This window comes from Elaeis guineensis, chromosome 12, assembly GCF_000442705.2.
Source record: "Elaeis guineensis isolate ETL-2024a chromosome 12, EG11, whole genome shotgun sequence".
Lineage (NCBI taxonomy): Eukaryota > Viridiplantae > Streptophyta > Magnoliopsida > Arecales > Arecaceae > Elaeis > Elaeis guineensis.
Window position 1 is genome coordinate 17,140,963 of NC_026004.2, and position 18,609 is coordinate 17,159,571.

The following is an 18,609-nucleotide window of genomic DNA, read 5'->3' on the forward strand; positions in this document are numbered from 1 at the left end:
ACTATCAATAATTTATTATAATAGTTAATAGTTGTATTTTTCATACATATTCATAATTTTAATCTATTTTTATATACATAATTAATACATTTATTGTGTTATCATGATATTTGGAATTGAGCTGCTTCGGTGATTGAACTATTAGATTATGGAGATGCCAATCTAGCTATTCTTGCCTTCTTTGTTCTATCATCCAACTTTATGACACTAACCCCTCATTTGGTACGAAGGATGAATTAAAAAAATAATAGATGAAGGAGGAAGGATGGGTGAAAATGATTTCCTCCTCTATTTGATATAGGAGGAATGAAAGAAAAGATAGATGATATTTGTATAATATTTTACTAAACTATCTTTGATAAAAATATTATTATTATTAATTTATAATATTTATTTATTTAAAGAAGTAAATAATCTATAAACTTATAATCTTTATAATATATAATTATATTAAAAATTATATAAATATTTAATTTAATACATGATTTCATAAATTAATTATATAAATAACTAACTAATTTATAATTTAGTTTAAATAATTGATTAATATTATACAAATAGTTAATCAAAAATAGTAAATAGAAATAGAGAAATAGAAGATAATCTAATTTTTAATTATAAATATTAAAATTATATATGACAATTAAAATAATAACTAATAAAATTTAATAATATATGATTAATACTATATATAAAAATATATATAAATAATATTAATAAAAAATAAAGAAGTATTATATTTTTATCAAAAAATTAATAAGAGATAATTTTGTCAATGTTAAAGTTCATCCTTCAATGCTCCATCCTTTCTTTCTTCATCCTCTTAATTTGGGAGGATTCAAAATTGTGAGCCAGGATGGATGGACAATCTACTTTTTTCATCCATCCTCCTTATAATTTTTTGAACCAAACGATAAATGGAGGCTATCCAACCTTTCAATCACATCCATCTACCCTCTCATGACCCCAATCAAACACAGCATAAGTCTAGCTGTAAAATCTTTTGGCATCCATGGAGCTCCAAGAATTAGCAATCTTTGTTTGGAAATTGTTGTGAGTAACCTGCCCACCAAGCAATATTTTTGGTGAATAAACTATTGAAACTCCTACCTGACAATGTTTTCATGAATTTTCAGCAATCATGAGTCAATTCAACACAATGTTTTTTTTTTTTTTTGCTTTTTTTTTTTCCCTTCTTCTTCTTCTGGTGGAACGCACACATTTTATGAGGTTTGTAACATTTTTGAACAAGAGGTGAGAAGCATAGTTGCCATTCTTCGGGATATGCTGCATATTAGCCCAATTTCAAGATGAGGATTTCTCTCTCTTTTCTCATCCACCTTTTGGGGAACAAGAAAAAATAGACACCCATGCTTTGCATGATAATTTGGTTGAGCCTGGAGAGCTAATTAGGCCAATAATACATAGGGGATTGTCACCCAAACAACCATGTCCATTCTGGTTCGATGGGAGTTGATCCTGGCCGAATCGGCAAAGGCAAACACAGATGGTTGGTTTCTTTCACATCAACTAATCTGAGAGGAGATTTTGCTAAAGAATTCTTCTTTTATACATAATGTCCAGTGAAAGAGAAGCATTCTACTTTCTACAGCCACATTCATCAGTCTCAAATAGTTGGGACCGGCTCTTTATGAAAAGGTTGAAGAGTTGACAGACTTACAAAAGAAAGCTCAAATTATGAAGGTAAATCCTCAAAACCTTCACAAATATCAATGTAAGTTTACATTTGCCTCATAAGTCATCCCCATGTACCAATTAGAAGGGGCAACATTCCAAGCAATGATGATCTCCTGTGTGGAACAAGAGGTGATCTTAAAGGAAAGAGATTGGCCTCCCAAAGAAGTAAAGGTTTGGTAAGCGGCACCCCAGTTGTGGCTCATGCCGATCCAATCTGTTTGACATCCTTTTACCCACATGCTTGGCAATGTCTCCTCCACCTCCCACATTCGTCACATACACCAGCAACCAATACCCATTACCTTGGAATTGGAACCGGATTCCACCATCCCTGATGCATGGCACCCTGTACGTGTGCAAACACACAATAAAACCAACATTTTTTCGTATTATTTAAAAATATTTTAAACCAAGCTAAAGGATGAGCCTTCGCACAACTATTGTAAGCCCACTCCATTGTGCTCTGGAGGTCATAAATTTGAAATACAGGAGCAATCTCTTTGGATACGACTGCATGTATCTAACCCAGCAATAGCATGCAGAAGTCTGGTGCACTAGGCTGCTTTTTAGGAAAAATGAAGAAATATGTGAGGAAATGTGAAGGTTTGCAAGAATGAGTTTTGCAATGAGGAGTCCTTGAATTATGTTACCTGCGGTACATGATCGGCACGATACCGGCCTTCCAATCTGCAATCTGCATGAAGGCAGGCTTCGACATGTCGAAATGCACCCTTGGGGGTTTGCACCACCCGCCGTTGTTCGAGTCCTGGGACCAGTTGGGTGGGCAGAGGTTTGTGGCAGTCACGGTGGTGAGAGGGGAACCTCGGTAGCAATGTGGAGATCCATAGCAACGTATCTGGTAGCAGGTTCCACAGCCGTATCCGTCATTGAACATTGTGGTGCTCAGTGCTGCAGTATCAGTCCCATAGCCAGTGTTGAATAGATTTCCATAGCCACAAGCTCCACCTGTGGGAGAAAAGCACGATAACATTGATTAATAATGGTCATACCGGTTACAAGGATGAGTGCATCCCCTTCAACTAGATCAATAACTTATCGAGCCACATATTTGTTATTCTCTTATCTACCAACCTATATACTAGAGGATACTCTGCTCATAGAAAAGGCCTAGTGCATCATGCATTATTTCAAAAAATATAGCAGACCGGCAATGTTGGGAGGATGGAATTTGTGCCTTGCATGGTATGTTCATTTGTTGCTAGAGTTAATAGCAAACAAATAACCATGGTGCAAAATGGAACGATGGAAAAATAATACAGAATTAGATTGAAGATTGCTAGCCTCTCTTTTCCTATAAAAGAAGGACAAGAACAGTAGCATGAAGTCATACAAATGGACTTCGAGACTTAAGCAAGAAGGTTGATGTAGTGGAGACACAAACCCATAGTTTCAGATGCACTCTCATCGCCATAGAAGGTTGCATAGGCCAGTGACCATGAGCTTGGTTGAAACCGGGCACCAACCCTAGCTGCTGTCATCGCCATCACCGTTGCCACGCCCAAGAGTCTAAGTTTGCATGACAGTGAGAAAAAGGCCATGTTGCTCCTTTGTTTCCTGACCAAACTGCCGCCAACTATTTGGGAACACTTCGGTCCCTTTACTTCTTCCCATGGTATATATAGTGGCTAAGGAACTTTTACTTATAAGCGTTGACATGTGAGTTTGCTTTGAGTTGGTGGCACGAATTAGTTGTGCAATCACACGAGTTTAACACTCAAATTACTTTTAAGAGTGGAGAACAAAGTTTCTACTCATCTGGAATTGAGATATGGGGTACTTCAGAGGCTTTGGATTTTGACTTCTGAATTCGGATTCATGGGAAGCAAAAGGTATCAAAATTGGTCGGCTGTGGCAACGTGCCAGCAAGTTTCAACTTCAAAATGAACGTGCAACAAACTAAGATATACGTTGTCGTTGTTTTTATCCTTTTCTTGCTGAGAGGAGAAATACAATAATGAGCTTGAGGTTTGAAGATGCTAGATTTTATGGAGTTGTTGATCTCTATCATGGATAGTTCCATGTTGTTGATTGTTAGGTAGGATATCATCTTTTTAGTCATCCCTCATGTACTGGCATATAGGATGATGGATATCTTGGTTGGGGCGCAAATTCCTCCTACTGAGGTCCTGCATCTCATCTCAACCATTTTAATAGGAGAAGCTATTGTGACTACATTTTTGTTTTTTTTTTTTTCCTTTATCACTATGTTCTTATTTTATATCTAGACTTTTAAATAATGATTTACCTGCAGGTACTCGATCCCTACCCAACCCGGTTCCAATCGAATCCAACCCTGACCAAAATGGATTAGGTATAGGTCCAAAGTTTGACCTCTGAAAATTTGGATAGGGTCTAGATTTGAGGTTTTTAGCCCTCCAATCCAACCCGACATACTTAATTTATATATATCCTTCATTTTACATGCAGATGCTTCATTTTGAAACTTTTGGTACATGAAAACTTGTTTTATAACTTAATGGGATAGAAAGAGTAAAAACAATCACATGTTAGAACATATCTGGATGTTTATACTTGATTCGAAGTTAAGAGTATTTTTCAAGTTCTAATCAATCATTGTTATCAGAAAAACTATCAAGTATTTGTTTCTTGTGATTTAATTCTTGGAATTTGTAGTTCAGTATTTCGCTGATATGCTTCTTAAAGCATTGGATGGCTCTAATTTGATTAATTGTTCAAATTATATAGCTTGATACTCGATGTCCATCCACATCAACCTTGGATAGGGCATGGGATTTAAAATACTTGAACCTAACTTAAAATCTGATAGGTCTCATAATATTTTTATTGCCCAAATTTGGACCCAACCTGATGCTTCAATAGAAACACTAGTACAAGCCATTTTAATCTAATGCTGCAAATGGTACATGGGAAAAAAAGAGTATGGAAAGTGGGGAAGACAAATACCATTGCAAGCAAGAGACATTACAAGACAAATAATACAGATGAAAAAGTCACCCAATCACCAACATGCACACATTGTCTATTGTTCAGACTTTAACAAACCAGCTCCCTGGCATTTCTGAAATCCTGGACGATCAAAAAATGACTTCTGTGGATGTACACTCATATACTTCAGCAAACAAGTTCTTTGAGAGAAAATTATCATAGTGATTTTACACTTTGGGTAAAAGCATTCATGTCTACTTGGAATAGCCAGCAGGAGGATAACCAGCTGGCGGGTAGGGAGCCGAGGAGTAAGCAGGTGGGTAGCCATAGCCTTGAGAGGGAGGTGGATATCCATACGGTTGCCCATATGCTTGTTGGGGTGCATATCCAACAGATGGTGGAATAGGCTGTTCTATTCGTGACATCTGCTGAAATGGAGGTGCAGCCATCATCGGTCCTGGCCCAAACTTTCCATCCCTCTTGTCCATTTCAATCTTATGCTGTGTCTGAATTTATCCGACAATGATATCAATGAAGTGTTATTGAGGCAGAAGTTTGAAGGAGTTCAAATGTGTAGAATGTAGAGTATGTTTTTGCTTACCTGCATGCATGCACAGACCCTGCAAAGTTGATGGAAAGAATGTTGTTATTATGAAGATGAAGAAGAAGACTAAAAGGTGGAAAGTTCGACAAAGGAGGAAAGTCTTACGAGCAGTAAACCATGTCAGCAAAGCAGGACAGTATCTGCGCTGCTTCTTGAATCTCATTACTTCCAACAATCATTGCAATGATGGAAAATATACACGCAATTTGTTGGAGGAAGAACATGAATGCCTGCAGTTATTGGGCATGGAATAGTGATGATACATTTCTATTACTAGCAACTGGGCACATACAATACACGTTAAAAGAATAAATTAAAAAAGATTAAGGGTTAGAGGATAAGAAAGATGAAACATATGGATTAGAAAAAGAGTGTCGATATTCTTGTTTGTTTTTAAATTTTATAAAGAGTCCAGTGGGTTAGGGATGTGAATGAAAGATGAGTGGATCTCTTTAAATAGAGTCCATTTGATTTGAGAAGGACAGAAGTACACACAGGCCCACATGGATCATATATCTAATTTCTTAATCATAATTGTTTTGCTGATATTCACAGAGAGAGAAACTAAGGTTATTCTGGACACAAAATTTGACAGGCAAAATCTAAAATAGCATATTCCTTTCTCATTTATTAAAACAGCCGAGACTAGCTTCAGACATGGTAAATTTGATGCGGGTGTGAGAGAGAGATATACAATAATGCAGTTGTCGCATTGGGTTGTCTGGATATTGAATTCATCTTGCAGCAAGAAGCGTGTTGAGGCAACTGAATTACCAAAGCAGAGAAAAACCTGAAAAGGTGAAGTAGTTCAGAAAGTACTATTAGCCAAAAACTTCCAGCCAAAATTATTCAATGCAAAGTAAACAAAATATAGATACATTTCCATCTTCTCAATGAGCACAATGTTACTCGGACACATGACACAACTGTCAAGCATCCAAGAGTGTTGGGTACAGGATCTTTCAGAATATTGGACATGCGGACACACATGTACTATATAGAGTCTTAAATATGTACAAATAGATGGATATAATGAATAGGTTGTTGGATCAATTGCTTTCAATTTCACAGAAATCACAAAACCTTTGCCAAATGGTACAATAACACTCAAAAGTTTCTAGGAATAGATAACAAAAGTTGATATATAATCATGATCATATCATGGTTTACTGTTTTGAATTGTCAAGGAGTGTCCTAAAGCATCCAAGTTTCCAAGTGTCTAGATAAGGAAAGAACCAAGATTTGAAGTGTTCGAATAACACTGAATGAGAAAAACATTCACTTAGAACAAAATGAAGGAATATACTGCAGAAGTCGAGCAACTACTAATGCGATTCTCACATGATAGAACGATCAAGCTCAGTATATGTGCTTAAGTGTTAAAGTGATACAGCAACAAATTGATTTCTGCTTGTACAAAGCTAATGAAACCTTTAACCAATTGGTGGCACTGCCAGCCAACACTGGACGAAGGTGTTGGAAGGTTTAAGCAGGTTAGGCAGGGTGTTCTGAAGAACCATGGTGCCGCTAGAATTGAGTTTAATGAGAAGTAGGCAAACATTCACTAGGACTCCTCCATGTGCCACAACTTGGTTATGTAGAGAATCATGCGAACTACAAAGGTTAGTCATGATATCCCATGGAAATATGTGCATGCAGCTGCACTTAGAGGAAAGGGATCCTGGAGTGAGTTGAGAACATACCGTATAAGAAAAAAATTTGTTTAAGAGAAAGGAATGTGACACCAGTTCACACGAGTTTGTAGTGCCATATAATTTAGTTGCAACATATTGAAAGAGCATAACGAGTAGCTTCTGTAGGTGAAACAATGGTCGTCATGCACAGATTAATTTTCTTAGAAATGACTGAACATTAGGTTTCAGAGTCCGGAAGCTTAAAGTACAGATCATCCATAGTATCCAGGCTATTCATACTAAACCTGATACTCTGCTACACTGGTCTAGGTATTTTAGATTAGTTTCGTTGAATTAGATGTGCTTACTGTAAATTAATGCTCTTTGCTTACAACTGTAATTCTACAATCCTAAAACTCATACTATGGTAATAATAATATCAAACAATAAACTTCCAGCCAATATAATGGGACAACAAGAACTTTCAATGAAAATGAAGTGAAATTAGAAATTCAAGACAAACTTTGTACCTCAGCACCAAGACAAAACTCTGGGCATCGACTTTCTCCACATCTGCCACTACATGGTAGATAACCAGCACAGCAGACGTACCTACAAGAAAAGGAACAAATGAGAACATCAAAATCTGAAAACACCATGATGTTCCATAAACCGAATTTTAGATAAGGAGTGAAAGAGATTTACCTTGACATGTCATTATAAAGAGCCCTTTTGCGGAGCATGTATGACACACATGGAGCACTACAAGGAAAGAAATGCTTCAATGAAACCACTGCCTATCAAAATATGTGTATGTAGAACTGGGAAAAGAATGAAAAACTAAGACAGAACTCATTAGAACATGCCCTAAGAGAAAATGCTAAATATGGACTGTCAAGGGAACAGAAGGCTGTTGATAGCTGGATGATGTCCCCTATCTAGATATTAGTAACATGCAATCATGTGATGTTGGGTGAGCAATTGAAAAAAAAAATTTAGTTGGACCTATAGACTAGAATCTTAAACAAGTCATTAGGACTAGTCAACTGAGGATCGAAGGTAATACAAATAAATTTTTTTCCATATAGCAGTGCTTATATTAAATTAGAATCAGTATAAAAAGTAATAGTGTGAGTCATCAAATTTGATTACATAACAGCAGTAATGAAGAATCAAAACTAACTATGTTCTTCTAGGAAGTATTCTATTTTCAGAAGATATAGCCTGCATTGAGCTATACAGTACGTAATGAGCATAAAGGTCCAAGAAAGCTAGAATAGTACCAGACACAGATCTGGCAATACTTAGGTACTTGTCAATTGATGAGGATTTACAAACAACACTGCATGAGGAGACTTTCCATATGGAACTGGAGGGAAGTTAAAATGATGAGGTAAACACTAAACTGCTCTCCCAAATGTCTCCAGCCAACACTGTTTCAGTAAATATGCCTAAATGAGCAGTAAAAAGCCAATCTCAGTATATGCTGGTTCTTGTGGTCTGCAGCATGATTTTTATGCAGAATGCAACAAAAGGATGTTCCCAGGGCAATGTGACAAATATCAAAGTAAACGTTAAAGGATTCAAGTGCTAGTGTTGGCACACTGCATGTATGCCAGCCACTGGCCTGGATGGCACATGCTCAGAACTGTGCCACATGGACCTGTGGCAGAGCAGCACTGCTCAACAGCAGCCAGCGGCCCAGCACAAACCAAATCCTTAAAGGGTGATGCAGCAGAGTAGTGTCCCATTGCAGGCATCAGCTCAGCATGGTCAGCATAGACCAAATACTTGAATTTTTGGTCGTAGTTATGTGTATTCAAAATTTCAAGTGCTCCATAATTTTGAAAGCTTTTTATGTTGTTGACTACATCTTTTCAGTCATGGTGTTATATGCTTGATTTAGAAGGCATATGGTTGTGCCATATTAATCTACCGAAATAAACCAGAAAGATAATATATGACTGAAAACCACTGATGGAAGGATAGGCACGTCCCCACATTCCAATGAAGTTAGATCCAGATCAAACTTTGACTACTGATGTAAATACAGTGGCAAATTATGCCCATGGGATGTGCAAGATATGCATTATGCAAATGCAGGGTTGCTATGCAGCACATCTACAAGCATGATGTTCACTAAATAATTTGTTGAATAACAAAAAAGGAATGAGCATTGGACCTGCTCCATGATAAGCAGCACCCATTAGAAACATATTTATGTACTTGACAAAGAAAAAATGATAGCTAACTTAGAAATGCAATTCTTACCAACAAAATTTTAATAATCAACTATGAAGTGAGATTATTGAGAAGCAAGGACCTTAGTAGAAGATGATCTAAATGTTGATGCTGTATATGATATTGTGAATTGAAGTCCACGATGTAGGCTTGAATTATTGCCCAAAGGAGTCATTATAGACAGAGAAAATTGGAGCAATGCAGCTCAAGGTAAAAGCTATTTGACAGGAGAACATCAGAGTAGGAATAATTTGCCAATGTAATTGTTATCATGCATCAACTTAGAAATAGAATACAGTCAAACGAGATGCACAGCTTTAATAAGAGCTAAGCCAACAGGAGGAGGAAGATTTTAGTGGACATAGTACATAAGATTTGTAAGTGCTCACCATTGCTGATGTATACAGTGCCATACTCATTATAACTGATAGATTATTGAAGAATGTGCAAAGCAAAACAGAAGATTTATCTCTTGAATCGACAGTCCAGAATCTTCACCTTGGTTAATACTTGTTATAACCAAAAAAAAAAAACCTATTTGGGAAAGATATGACTAATGTAGATCTGCTAATTCATTTGAAGGATATGATGGTGATATGAAAACTAGAACAGGCTCACTGGGTAGGATCGTCAATGCAGCTTTTGTAATAGCAATAGCAATATCAATAGCTAGTAAGGGAAAGGAGATTGTAGATAGAACAAACACCCAAGTGAATCGTTGCTGACTGTCTCTAATCTTTAGATGGTAAAATCCATCCCTATCCTCTCATTATTGTTTATTGGTCCTGTCCCTTCTCAACATTAGAAGATGTTCTTGGCTCTTGGGGCAAATTATTCGTAATTGCTTTATCATTATACCAGTTTATAACTTCCTAACCAGTCATTCTAGAGTTTTCTTTTGGAATCTTGATAAATAACATGTGAATGTTGGAAACAAGAATACAGAATCTTTCAACAGCTAGATCAGCAGTTTCTTCCTATTATTTCAGATGCACTGATAATTTAACTAACAACCATAAATTTGCAAATGTTTTTTTTTTTCTTGACATAGTCTGCTCTGCAACTAATTTTCCCAAACTTGACCTTTTAGAACATTGTCTAGTGTCATACGAATGACTCGAAGAGCCAACTATTGAATAATTCCGAAAAAAAGGAAACTCATCATCCCTAGGTCGTTTCTCTAAATCTATAGTCTTAAACATTAGTAAGCAGTTGAACACTTGGAGCATATTGATTTTAATAGTTCATAATCTTCAAGTTGTCAAATCAATTCCTTGCTCTTCAAATAAAATGTTTTATCGGTTCTAACCCTAATTAAGTCAAGCAAATAAGAAAAGTTGATAAAATTTATCTTTTCTCCATTCTTTATTCTTGATGTGCTTGTCTTCAGGTCATTCCCAAATCTTCATCACTCGATAAAGTTCCAATCGATTAAAGACAATAGCCTCCACAACAAAACATTTAGGGTTTATCCTCTGTATAGTCCCCGCTTATGATTTTCTTGCTTGCAAATTTATTATTTAATGGAGTTAACTTAGGTGCCTTAGTTCACAAATACAAAATCAATAAGCAAAACCGTTTTATCAGGTTAACAAGTACTTTGAAGTCAAAAATACAGTTTAGAAGTGTTTTGATCCCGATAAATATTTCGTTTAAGTGATAAAATTGATCAGTTTTGCAAACTAAAATTCTCCTTTTCCTCCCCACTGGTTCCCTATGAATCCAATCTGCCATTCTGTTCACTCAGTTACCTCCAGAGATCGAATCCGTTCATCACTTAGAAACAATCGATGGACTCATAGACATAACATCATCCCTCCCTTTACCAATTCATCACCATCAATGAAACATATTATCTTTGCTATCACCAAAAACAAAGCACGATAAAATTCAAGTGATCTTCAAATAAAACTTGAGTAAGCACATCTCAGACCCATAATATCAAACTCCACCATTCCACCACTCAAACCAAAACCACCAAAAATTAAAAAAAATGATGTATGAAGAACACCATCAAAACACAAAAGACAGAGAAAAGAAAAAAAGGAAAAAAAAATTAAGGATCAGAGAACTCACCACCACAGCGCCAAGCAGCAGTCTGCAGACAGAAGCAAAAACAGAGAATTTTTAATCAGAAAAACAGAGATAGATATTGAAGTTAGAAATAAACAGATAAATAAAAGAAGATATTCTCATATTATTGTGATTATAAATCGTTACAAGGGAAGTCGGCCTGCATGGTGCTGATGAGGTCGGTGTGCCAAAGATTGCGGTAGTTCTGCCGCAGCTGCATCTTCTCCATATTCTCCTGCGACGCCAACGACATCTTCCACCGGCCGAGAGGACAGAGAGAGAAGGGATTCTTAGGAGAATTGGAAATGGAAACAAAGAGGAGGAGAGGTGGAGGTGAAGAGATAAGAGAGAGATGAAGGATTGGAGAGAAATGGTCAGAACTCCGAAGGAGAGCAGCGGAGGAGGGGTTTCAAAGTTCCAAACTTTGGAGACGCCGAAGACTTGGTCAACTGACGTGTTCTTTAAGGATAATTATACGAGGCCCAACGATATTACCAAAGCGTGTGCGCTGCCGGCATTAACACGCCCTATGATGGGGTTGGTGCGGTGGTGTACAGGTTAAGGCAAACTTCCTGGTGAAATTTCTTGGGCCTCGTAATACTTCGTTCTAAAATTCTTTTGGAGGCTGCTGAAGGGCCAATGAGACGAGACGAGGAGTTTAAATTATTTAACAGTCTCAGCGTCAACGCGACTGGAAAAAGTACACAGTTTTAGGCACGTGAGTTTCACGTGCAACTGAATGGGCTTCTCTAGGCCTATTCAACGCCCAGAATTGAGCCCGGTCTATGTGACTTTGGGCTTCTCTAGGAATGCTTGGCTTAGCCCATGGACTTTAGTATTGCAACAAAGGACACTTTGAAATATAAAGACTCTTTCGCTGGGGTGCCTAGTTTCTCGTGCCACCATATTATGCGAGAAGTAATCAAGTTGCGATTTATTGAAAAACTATACAAGTATGAAGCACCATGAAGCAGTTTGGATCGATAGTCATCCCACTGATCTTGCCTCTTTAATTACAATAAATTCTTAGGGACCTGTTCTCATGTGATTATAGTGAAGTTTCTTTATTCTTTGTTCAAAAAAAAAAAAAAAAAAAAAGAAAAACAGAGAGAGAACAGGAAATTATAAGAGTATGCAGCGATTCGAGTTAGTTAATATAACATGTTCCTCCTTGAGAAACTGTCTTGGATTCAAGTTTCCACAATATTGATTAGTTTAGAAATTTAGAACTTGGATGGCATGATTACGGATGTGAGAAACACAAGCTGAGATTATGTGCTCTGTTCAAGAGCCATTCACGCTACATGCGCTCGGTCCTAAAAACCATTATCAGAAAACAAAGCAATTAGCAAAAACAATTAGGATGCATTTGGTTACAGTTTTTGATTTTTAATTTTTAATTTTTAAAAAATATTTTTTATTTTTTTATTTTTATTATTGAGTAAAAATAAAAAATAAAAAGTATGTTTGGTAACTATGTTGCTATAAAGCAAAAAGTAATATTTGGGGATGGTAGATAAAGAGTTTGACGAGGGAGAAGGGTTGGAAAAGGAGGGAGAAAGAGGTGGAGAGATGAAGAGCTCGACAAGAGAGAAGAGTTCGGGTTCTTTACTTTTTGATTTGATATTTTAGATGTGAAAAAATAAAAAAAATAGAAAAATAAATTTTAAAAAATAAAAAATTTTTATTTTACATATAAAGAAATTATTTTGATGTTACTAAACATTATATTTTTATTTTTATTTTTTAAAAATTAAAAAATAAAAAAATATTTTTTTAATGACTAATCAAATGTACTTTTAATTAAAAAGGGAAGCACGAGCGACGCATATACTTCTGCCTCAAGATGTTTAAAAGAGTACATGAAAGCCATAACATCATAAACTGTATAGAATATGCATTGAGTTGCATCTAGATGTTCATAAGAAAGTTGACATACTTCTCATATTACTCCAGTCTATCACCATTCAACAAATTAAACAAACAAGTCATCATTCTCTAGATTAACCTATCATTTGTGTTACTTTCAAAAATTTTGCTATTGGGTCCATATAAAATGTCTCTTTCGGTGGCAAACCCATTGGATCATTGGATGCATGCAAGAAAGTTAGAAACCCATTATGTTATTATCAAGTCAGGCTTATCTTTGCTCCAGAACCAACAAAACTTCATGCTCGACCCAATGGGCCGAACCTGGCATGCGATGGATGGCGACATATCCCTAAGGTTTCATCCCAGAGGACATGCAAAACCTAGCCTTTTGGTATATTATTCCAACTTAGGTAGTGATAAGAAAAGCAAATAATCTTATGCTTTTATTCAATAAACCACAAGCACTTAGTATTAATGAATAAAACTTAATCAATTCCTCCATAGAACAACTAATCAAAAGTCTTTTAGATCCTAGATTTAGATTAGGTGCATTTAACTAAGAATTTTAACAATATCAATTTGCTATACTTATTTTAAGCAGTGAATAACTAATGTGGGACTAAATATATGCTTGCACAGGCCCTTGCATAAGCAATCAACATCTTGATTTGCCATATAAAGGATATAAGATACTTCAAATGTTAGGCACCTCCATGAAATTGACCTGCAATCATCAATAACGCTAACAACTCTCCAATTATGCAGTGCCGTCTACTTGAGCAATGCAACTACAGCATCTCGACAAGACAGTAAAAATGTTACATAGATCTAACCTCATGATTTGGAGGTATATTGGTACATTATCTTAATAAAATCTTGTCATATGAGGAAGTGCGATCAAACAACAATCAAATATGCTTGTTCATTAAGGATACGTTTGGTTATATTTTTTTGATTTTTAAAAAATATTTTTTATTTTTTTTTATTTTTACTATTGGGTAAAAATAAAAAAAATAAAAAGTATATTTGATAACTACATTGCTGTAAAGTAAAAAGCAACATTTGGGGATGTCAGGCGAAGAGCTCGATGAAGAAGAAGAGTTTAGAAAGGGAGGAAGAAGAGGGTGGGGAGGTGAAGAGATCGACGAGGGAGAAGAGTTCTGTTGGGGAATACCCACCGACCGACCGACCGACGGCCGGAGGGACCGACCGACCGACCGACCGCCGGAGGGACCGACCGACCGACAGCCAGAGTGACCGACCGACGGACGCCATCACCGGCCGATTAACGGCCCATAACCGACTGAGGATGTGTCGGTCGGGCATACTTTTCCCGACCGACTGAACCTGGAAGTCTGATGGTCGACTCACGTAAGACTCGCTGACCAACAGAGGGACCCGAATCTCCACCCGACGCCATTCAGATGGCCACCGACCTAGGGTCGGTCGACTCCTCCGATCGCCGTACAGCCGCCAGAGCTTGTCAGTCCTGACAGCAACATGCGGCACTGCCATCTAGGGGCGTTGTCCCGCCTAGGGCATTGTCAACCCTAGTGATTTGACAGCCCCACGGCGATATGACACTTTTACGGCGACTCTGACAGTCTACAGTGAGTTGACAATTTCTCAATTGTCTGCGCCATTAATGACGGCGCCATACCGTGCTCCACTATATAAATCGGGGAAGGCAACAGTGCAAGGGACCTGGACTTCTCGACTTCGAAACCACAGGCTCGCTCTTCCCTCTCTCTCTCTCTCGATTGAGCTCTCTGTCTTCATTTCACTGTTGCCCAGTCACCTCTCTGACTTGACCGTCGGAGGGTCCCCGCCGGAGCCGCCTCCGGTCAGTGTGGACTTCCCTTTTTGCAGGCGTTCGTTCTCCGGCGATCAGGCGACGAGACGATTGGCCGCAACAAGTTCGAACTTTTTACTTTTTGATTTGGCGTTTTAGTTGTGGAAAAGCAAAAAAAGTAAAAAGACAAGTTTTGGAAAGTAAAAAATTTTTACTTTGCATATAAAGTAATTATTTTAATTTTTTTTATTTTAATTTTTTATTTTTTATGATATTATCAAATATTATTTTTTGATTTTTATTTTTTAAAAATTAAAAAATAAAAAAATATTTTTTTAATGATTAACCAAATGCAAATCCACCAAGGTTCAATGCACTTGAATTAGTTTATAGTGGAATGCTATAGAATTTGATGTACCATCAAGATCGGACCCTCATGCCTTTAAACGAAAAAAAAAAAAAAAAAAAAAGTTAAATAGAGCTGCAAGAGTTTGAGCAAGGGACAGGAACCTGTGTGTTTGTTTTCTTTTCTGAAGAATGTTGTGTTTGTTTCGGTGAAGACTTTTGAGATGGGGGATAGAGGGAGAGAGACCTTACAACGAGGCATGGAAATGTTGGCCTTCTAGACATACATTCTTGCTTATGGGAGGCATCATGTTTCATTAACAATTCTTTAGTAAGAATTTTGGTCTGTCTGGAATTATGGGTTGACCATTGGTTAAGTAGCCATGACTTGATAGTCCAAAGTTCACAAAGTTACGGGTGTTGTGCAGAAGTACTCTATTTCACTGAAAAAAGTAGTGGTATTATAAAATCATGACGATGGTTCCAAAATTTAATTAAAAGTTAAAAAAAAAAACTGTTTAGTGAATGAGTGGATATGCCACGTAATGATCACCAAAAATAGTGCATATGTGTACCAGATGACAGGTGCAAGCAAATAAAAATAGATGCTTATCAGAGTCAATATAAGACTGATCACATCGGACATTCGGACAAGCATTGGTCTTTTGATCTAATCCTAAATTTTCTAAATGAATTGCATCCACTCTATTTGGCTAGAGTGGCAGAAATTGTACAAAAGACTGGGAAAGACTAGTATTTAGATTCAACCTATTGAACCTAACCTAAGTTCTGGCTACACAAGTGGGTTGGATGAAACAATAATTTAAAACCAATATTTTCTCTTATCAATCTTGTTTCTCTTATCCTGTTTTATAAATGAGATTTTCGTAACCGTCAGACGTGGTCCCATATTTTATGGCACTAAATCATCGGACCATAATTGCATAGTGAATCGTTAATTCCTAATAATCGCACTGTGATATACGATCGGTAACCGTTCGTGACGGTTATGGTATATCTGAATTGACTGACGACTATATGTCGGTAGAATCTATGAGCAACCATCGGCTAGTAATTCTGTTATGTCGATGGTCTAAGTCGTCCGCTGTCGATCGATAGTAGTCGAATCATTAGTCGGTCAGCCGACAATAGGTTGGTGCGGTACGCTCAGTTGGTCGATGAATTGTCGAAACCGCATAATCAACCGATATAGAGTCGGTCGGGATTGTATGTCTGGTCGGTCGGCAGTTGTTGAGCTGAAGTCGGTAGTCGGTTGACCTGAGTCGGGGGGTTGATTGACTTACCCTCACAGTTGCCCCCCACTCCCAAGTTCAAGGTAAGTCGACGTGTATATTACCACGTAGTTTGTCATGTTGGACGAAGGGAGTTATTTTTTATCACATCGAATCCCGATTTTGATGCCGTTTTCTTCGAGATTCGAGTGATCGACTATTTTATTGTGTTGGCAAGTACAGTCATCTGTCACACTGATTGGATGATTCGGTATCAGTTATCAGTGTCAGACGTCGTTTCGGAAAGTCGATTCGGCATCTGATGATATGATTCTAACAAGTAGATTTGTTCCACGCGTCCGAATGTTATTGGATCGAAATTGTTCATGCAGATATGGGTGATGTGGCTCAATCTGGGGCAAGTGCGTTGAACCATTCGATCAATGATCGGTCCAGATGTTGCCACATGTCATCATCTGGTAGATTTTTGATTTGACCACCTTCATCTCGACCATTGAGGGATCCTATATAAAGGGTCGCTCTTAGCCAAATTTTCACTTTTCACTATTTTTGGTACTGGGACTCTGTCGGATTGTTGCCCCAACGTCCAAGGTTATCATTCTCAACTTTCAGGTCAGCTTTGTCTTTCTTTTGAGTCCTTTCCTCTAAAGTCTCTGCCTTCTTCAGAGTCGTTCTCATGGCTAGGGCTTCTCCTTCTCGGGAAGATCGGTCGGAGAATCCGACTGATGAATCCCAATCGAGTCCATGTGGAGGCCTCTTCACTTTCGAAATCGAACATTGAACGGCTCTGAGAGCAGTTTTGTATCCCAGAGCAGTTTCAACTTTTCGCCCCTGGTCCGAAGGTGAGTTATTCACCCGACCATCGGCCCCAGAGGTGAAAAATTGAAACTGCTCCGGGATATAAAACTGCTCTCGGAGCCGTTCAACGTTCGATTTCGAAAGTGAAGAGGCCTCTACATCTGGACTCGACTGGGATTCATCAGTTGGATTCTCCGATCGATCTTCTCGAGAAGGAGAAGCCCCAGCCATGAGAATGACTCTGAAGAAGACAGAGACTTTATAGGAAAGGACTCAAAAGAAAGACGAAGTTGACCTGAAAGTTGAGAACGATAACCTTGGATGTTGAGGCAACAATCCGGCAGAGTCCCAGTACCAAAAATAGTGAAAAGTAAAAATTTGACTGAGAGTGACCCTTTATATATGATCCCTCAACGGTCGAGATGAAGGTGGTCAAATCAAAGATCTACCAGATGATGACATATGGCAATATCTGAACCGACCATTGATTAAACGGTTCGATGCACCTGCCCCAGATTGAGCCATGTCACCCCTGTCTGCATGAATAATTTCGACCCAATAATATTCGGACACATTGAACAAATCACGTCGACTCACTTTGGACTTGGGAGTGGGGGGCAACTATTGGGGTAAGTCAATCAACCATCGACTCAGGTCAACCGACTATCAATTTTGGCTCAACAACTGCCGACCGACTAGACATACAATCCCGACCGACTCTACATCGGCTGATTATGCGGTTCCGACTCTTCATCAACCAACTGAGTGAACCGCACCGACCTATTGCCGGCTGACCAACTAATGATTCGACAATGATTCGACTACTACCGATCGACAGCGGATGGCTTAGACCATCAACATAACAGACTACTAACCGACGGTCGCTCATGGATTCTACCGACATATGGTTGGTTCTAACGACATATGGTCGGTCAGTCAACTCAGATATATCATAACCGTCACGAACGGTTATCGACCGCATATCACGATGCGATCAGTGAAATTAACGATTTACTACGCAATTATGGCTCGATGATTTAGCACTATAAAACACTGGACCACATCCGACGGTTACGAAAATCTCATCTATAAAAGGAGGTAAGAGAAACAGGGCTAGTAAGCCAACTCTGGGCCAAAACTCTGCTATTACCTATATTCAACTCATGTTCACTAATTTTCTTCTCTGACTTAGACATAGGAGAGTCTCCGTCGGACACAAATTTGATCTGTGTAGATACTGTTTTACAGATGTTCGTTTCCGACGATGGGCAACGAAGAGTTGACCGCAACCGCAGCCAAAAAAATTATATTCTAATAATAATAATAATAATAATAATAATAATAATAATAATAATAATAATAATTTTCATG

The 18,609-nt window shown here is 37.8% G+C and overlaps 2 protein-coding genes across 2 annotated transcripts; both read right to left on the reverse strand.

The window, feature by feature from the left end:
- Nucleotides 1-1,671: 1,671 nt before the first annotated feature.
- On the reverse strand, nucleotides 1,672-3,378 carry LOC105054997 (expansin-A7-like). Its single transcript, XM_010936683.4, is given in 4 exon segments — nucleotides 1,672-1,940; nucleotides 1,942-2,044; nucleotides 2,349-2,664; nucleotides 3,101-3,378. Coding segments are annotated over 4 exon segments (786 nt in total). The 5' UTR covers nucleotides 3,258-3,378; the 3' UTR covers nucleotides 1,672-1,730.
- A 1,241-nt stretch (nucleotides 3,379-4,619) lies between these two features.
- Nucleotides 4,620-11,573, reverse strand: LOC105054956 (uncharacterized). The gene is made up of 8 exons (XM_010936627.4): nucleotides 11,326-11,573; nucleotides 11,182-11,203; nucleotides 7,570-7,626; nucleotides 7,395-7,476; nucleotides 5,925-6,020; nucleotides 5,336-5,460; nucleotides 5,228-5,246; nucleotides 4,620-5,132 (listed from the first exon to the last, which is right to left on the reverse strand). The coding sequence occupies exons 1-8, from the start codon at nucleotides 11,429-11,431 to the stop codon at nucleotides 4,881-4,883; spliced, it is 759 nt and encodes a 252-aa protein (XP_010934929.1). The 5' UTR covers nucleotides 11,432-11,573; the 3' UTR covers nucleotides 4,620-4,880.
- Between the last annotated feature and the right edge of the window lie 7,036 nt (nucleotides 11,574-18,609).

Coding starts and splice junctions, on each gene's coding strand:
- LOC105054956 (XM_010936627.4), bottom strand. CDS start 11,431: ATGTCGTTGGCGTCGCAGGAGAATATGGAGAAGATGCAGCTGCGGCAG. Junction 11,204..11,325: donor CATGCAGGCCGACTTCCCTT/GTAACGATTTAT, acceptor TTCTGTCTGCAG/ACTGCTGCTTGGCGCTGTGG. Junction 5,461..5,924: donor AATGCGACAACTGCATTATT/GTATATCTCTCT, acceptor CAATAACTGCAG/GCATTCATGTTCTTCCTCCA.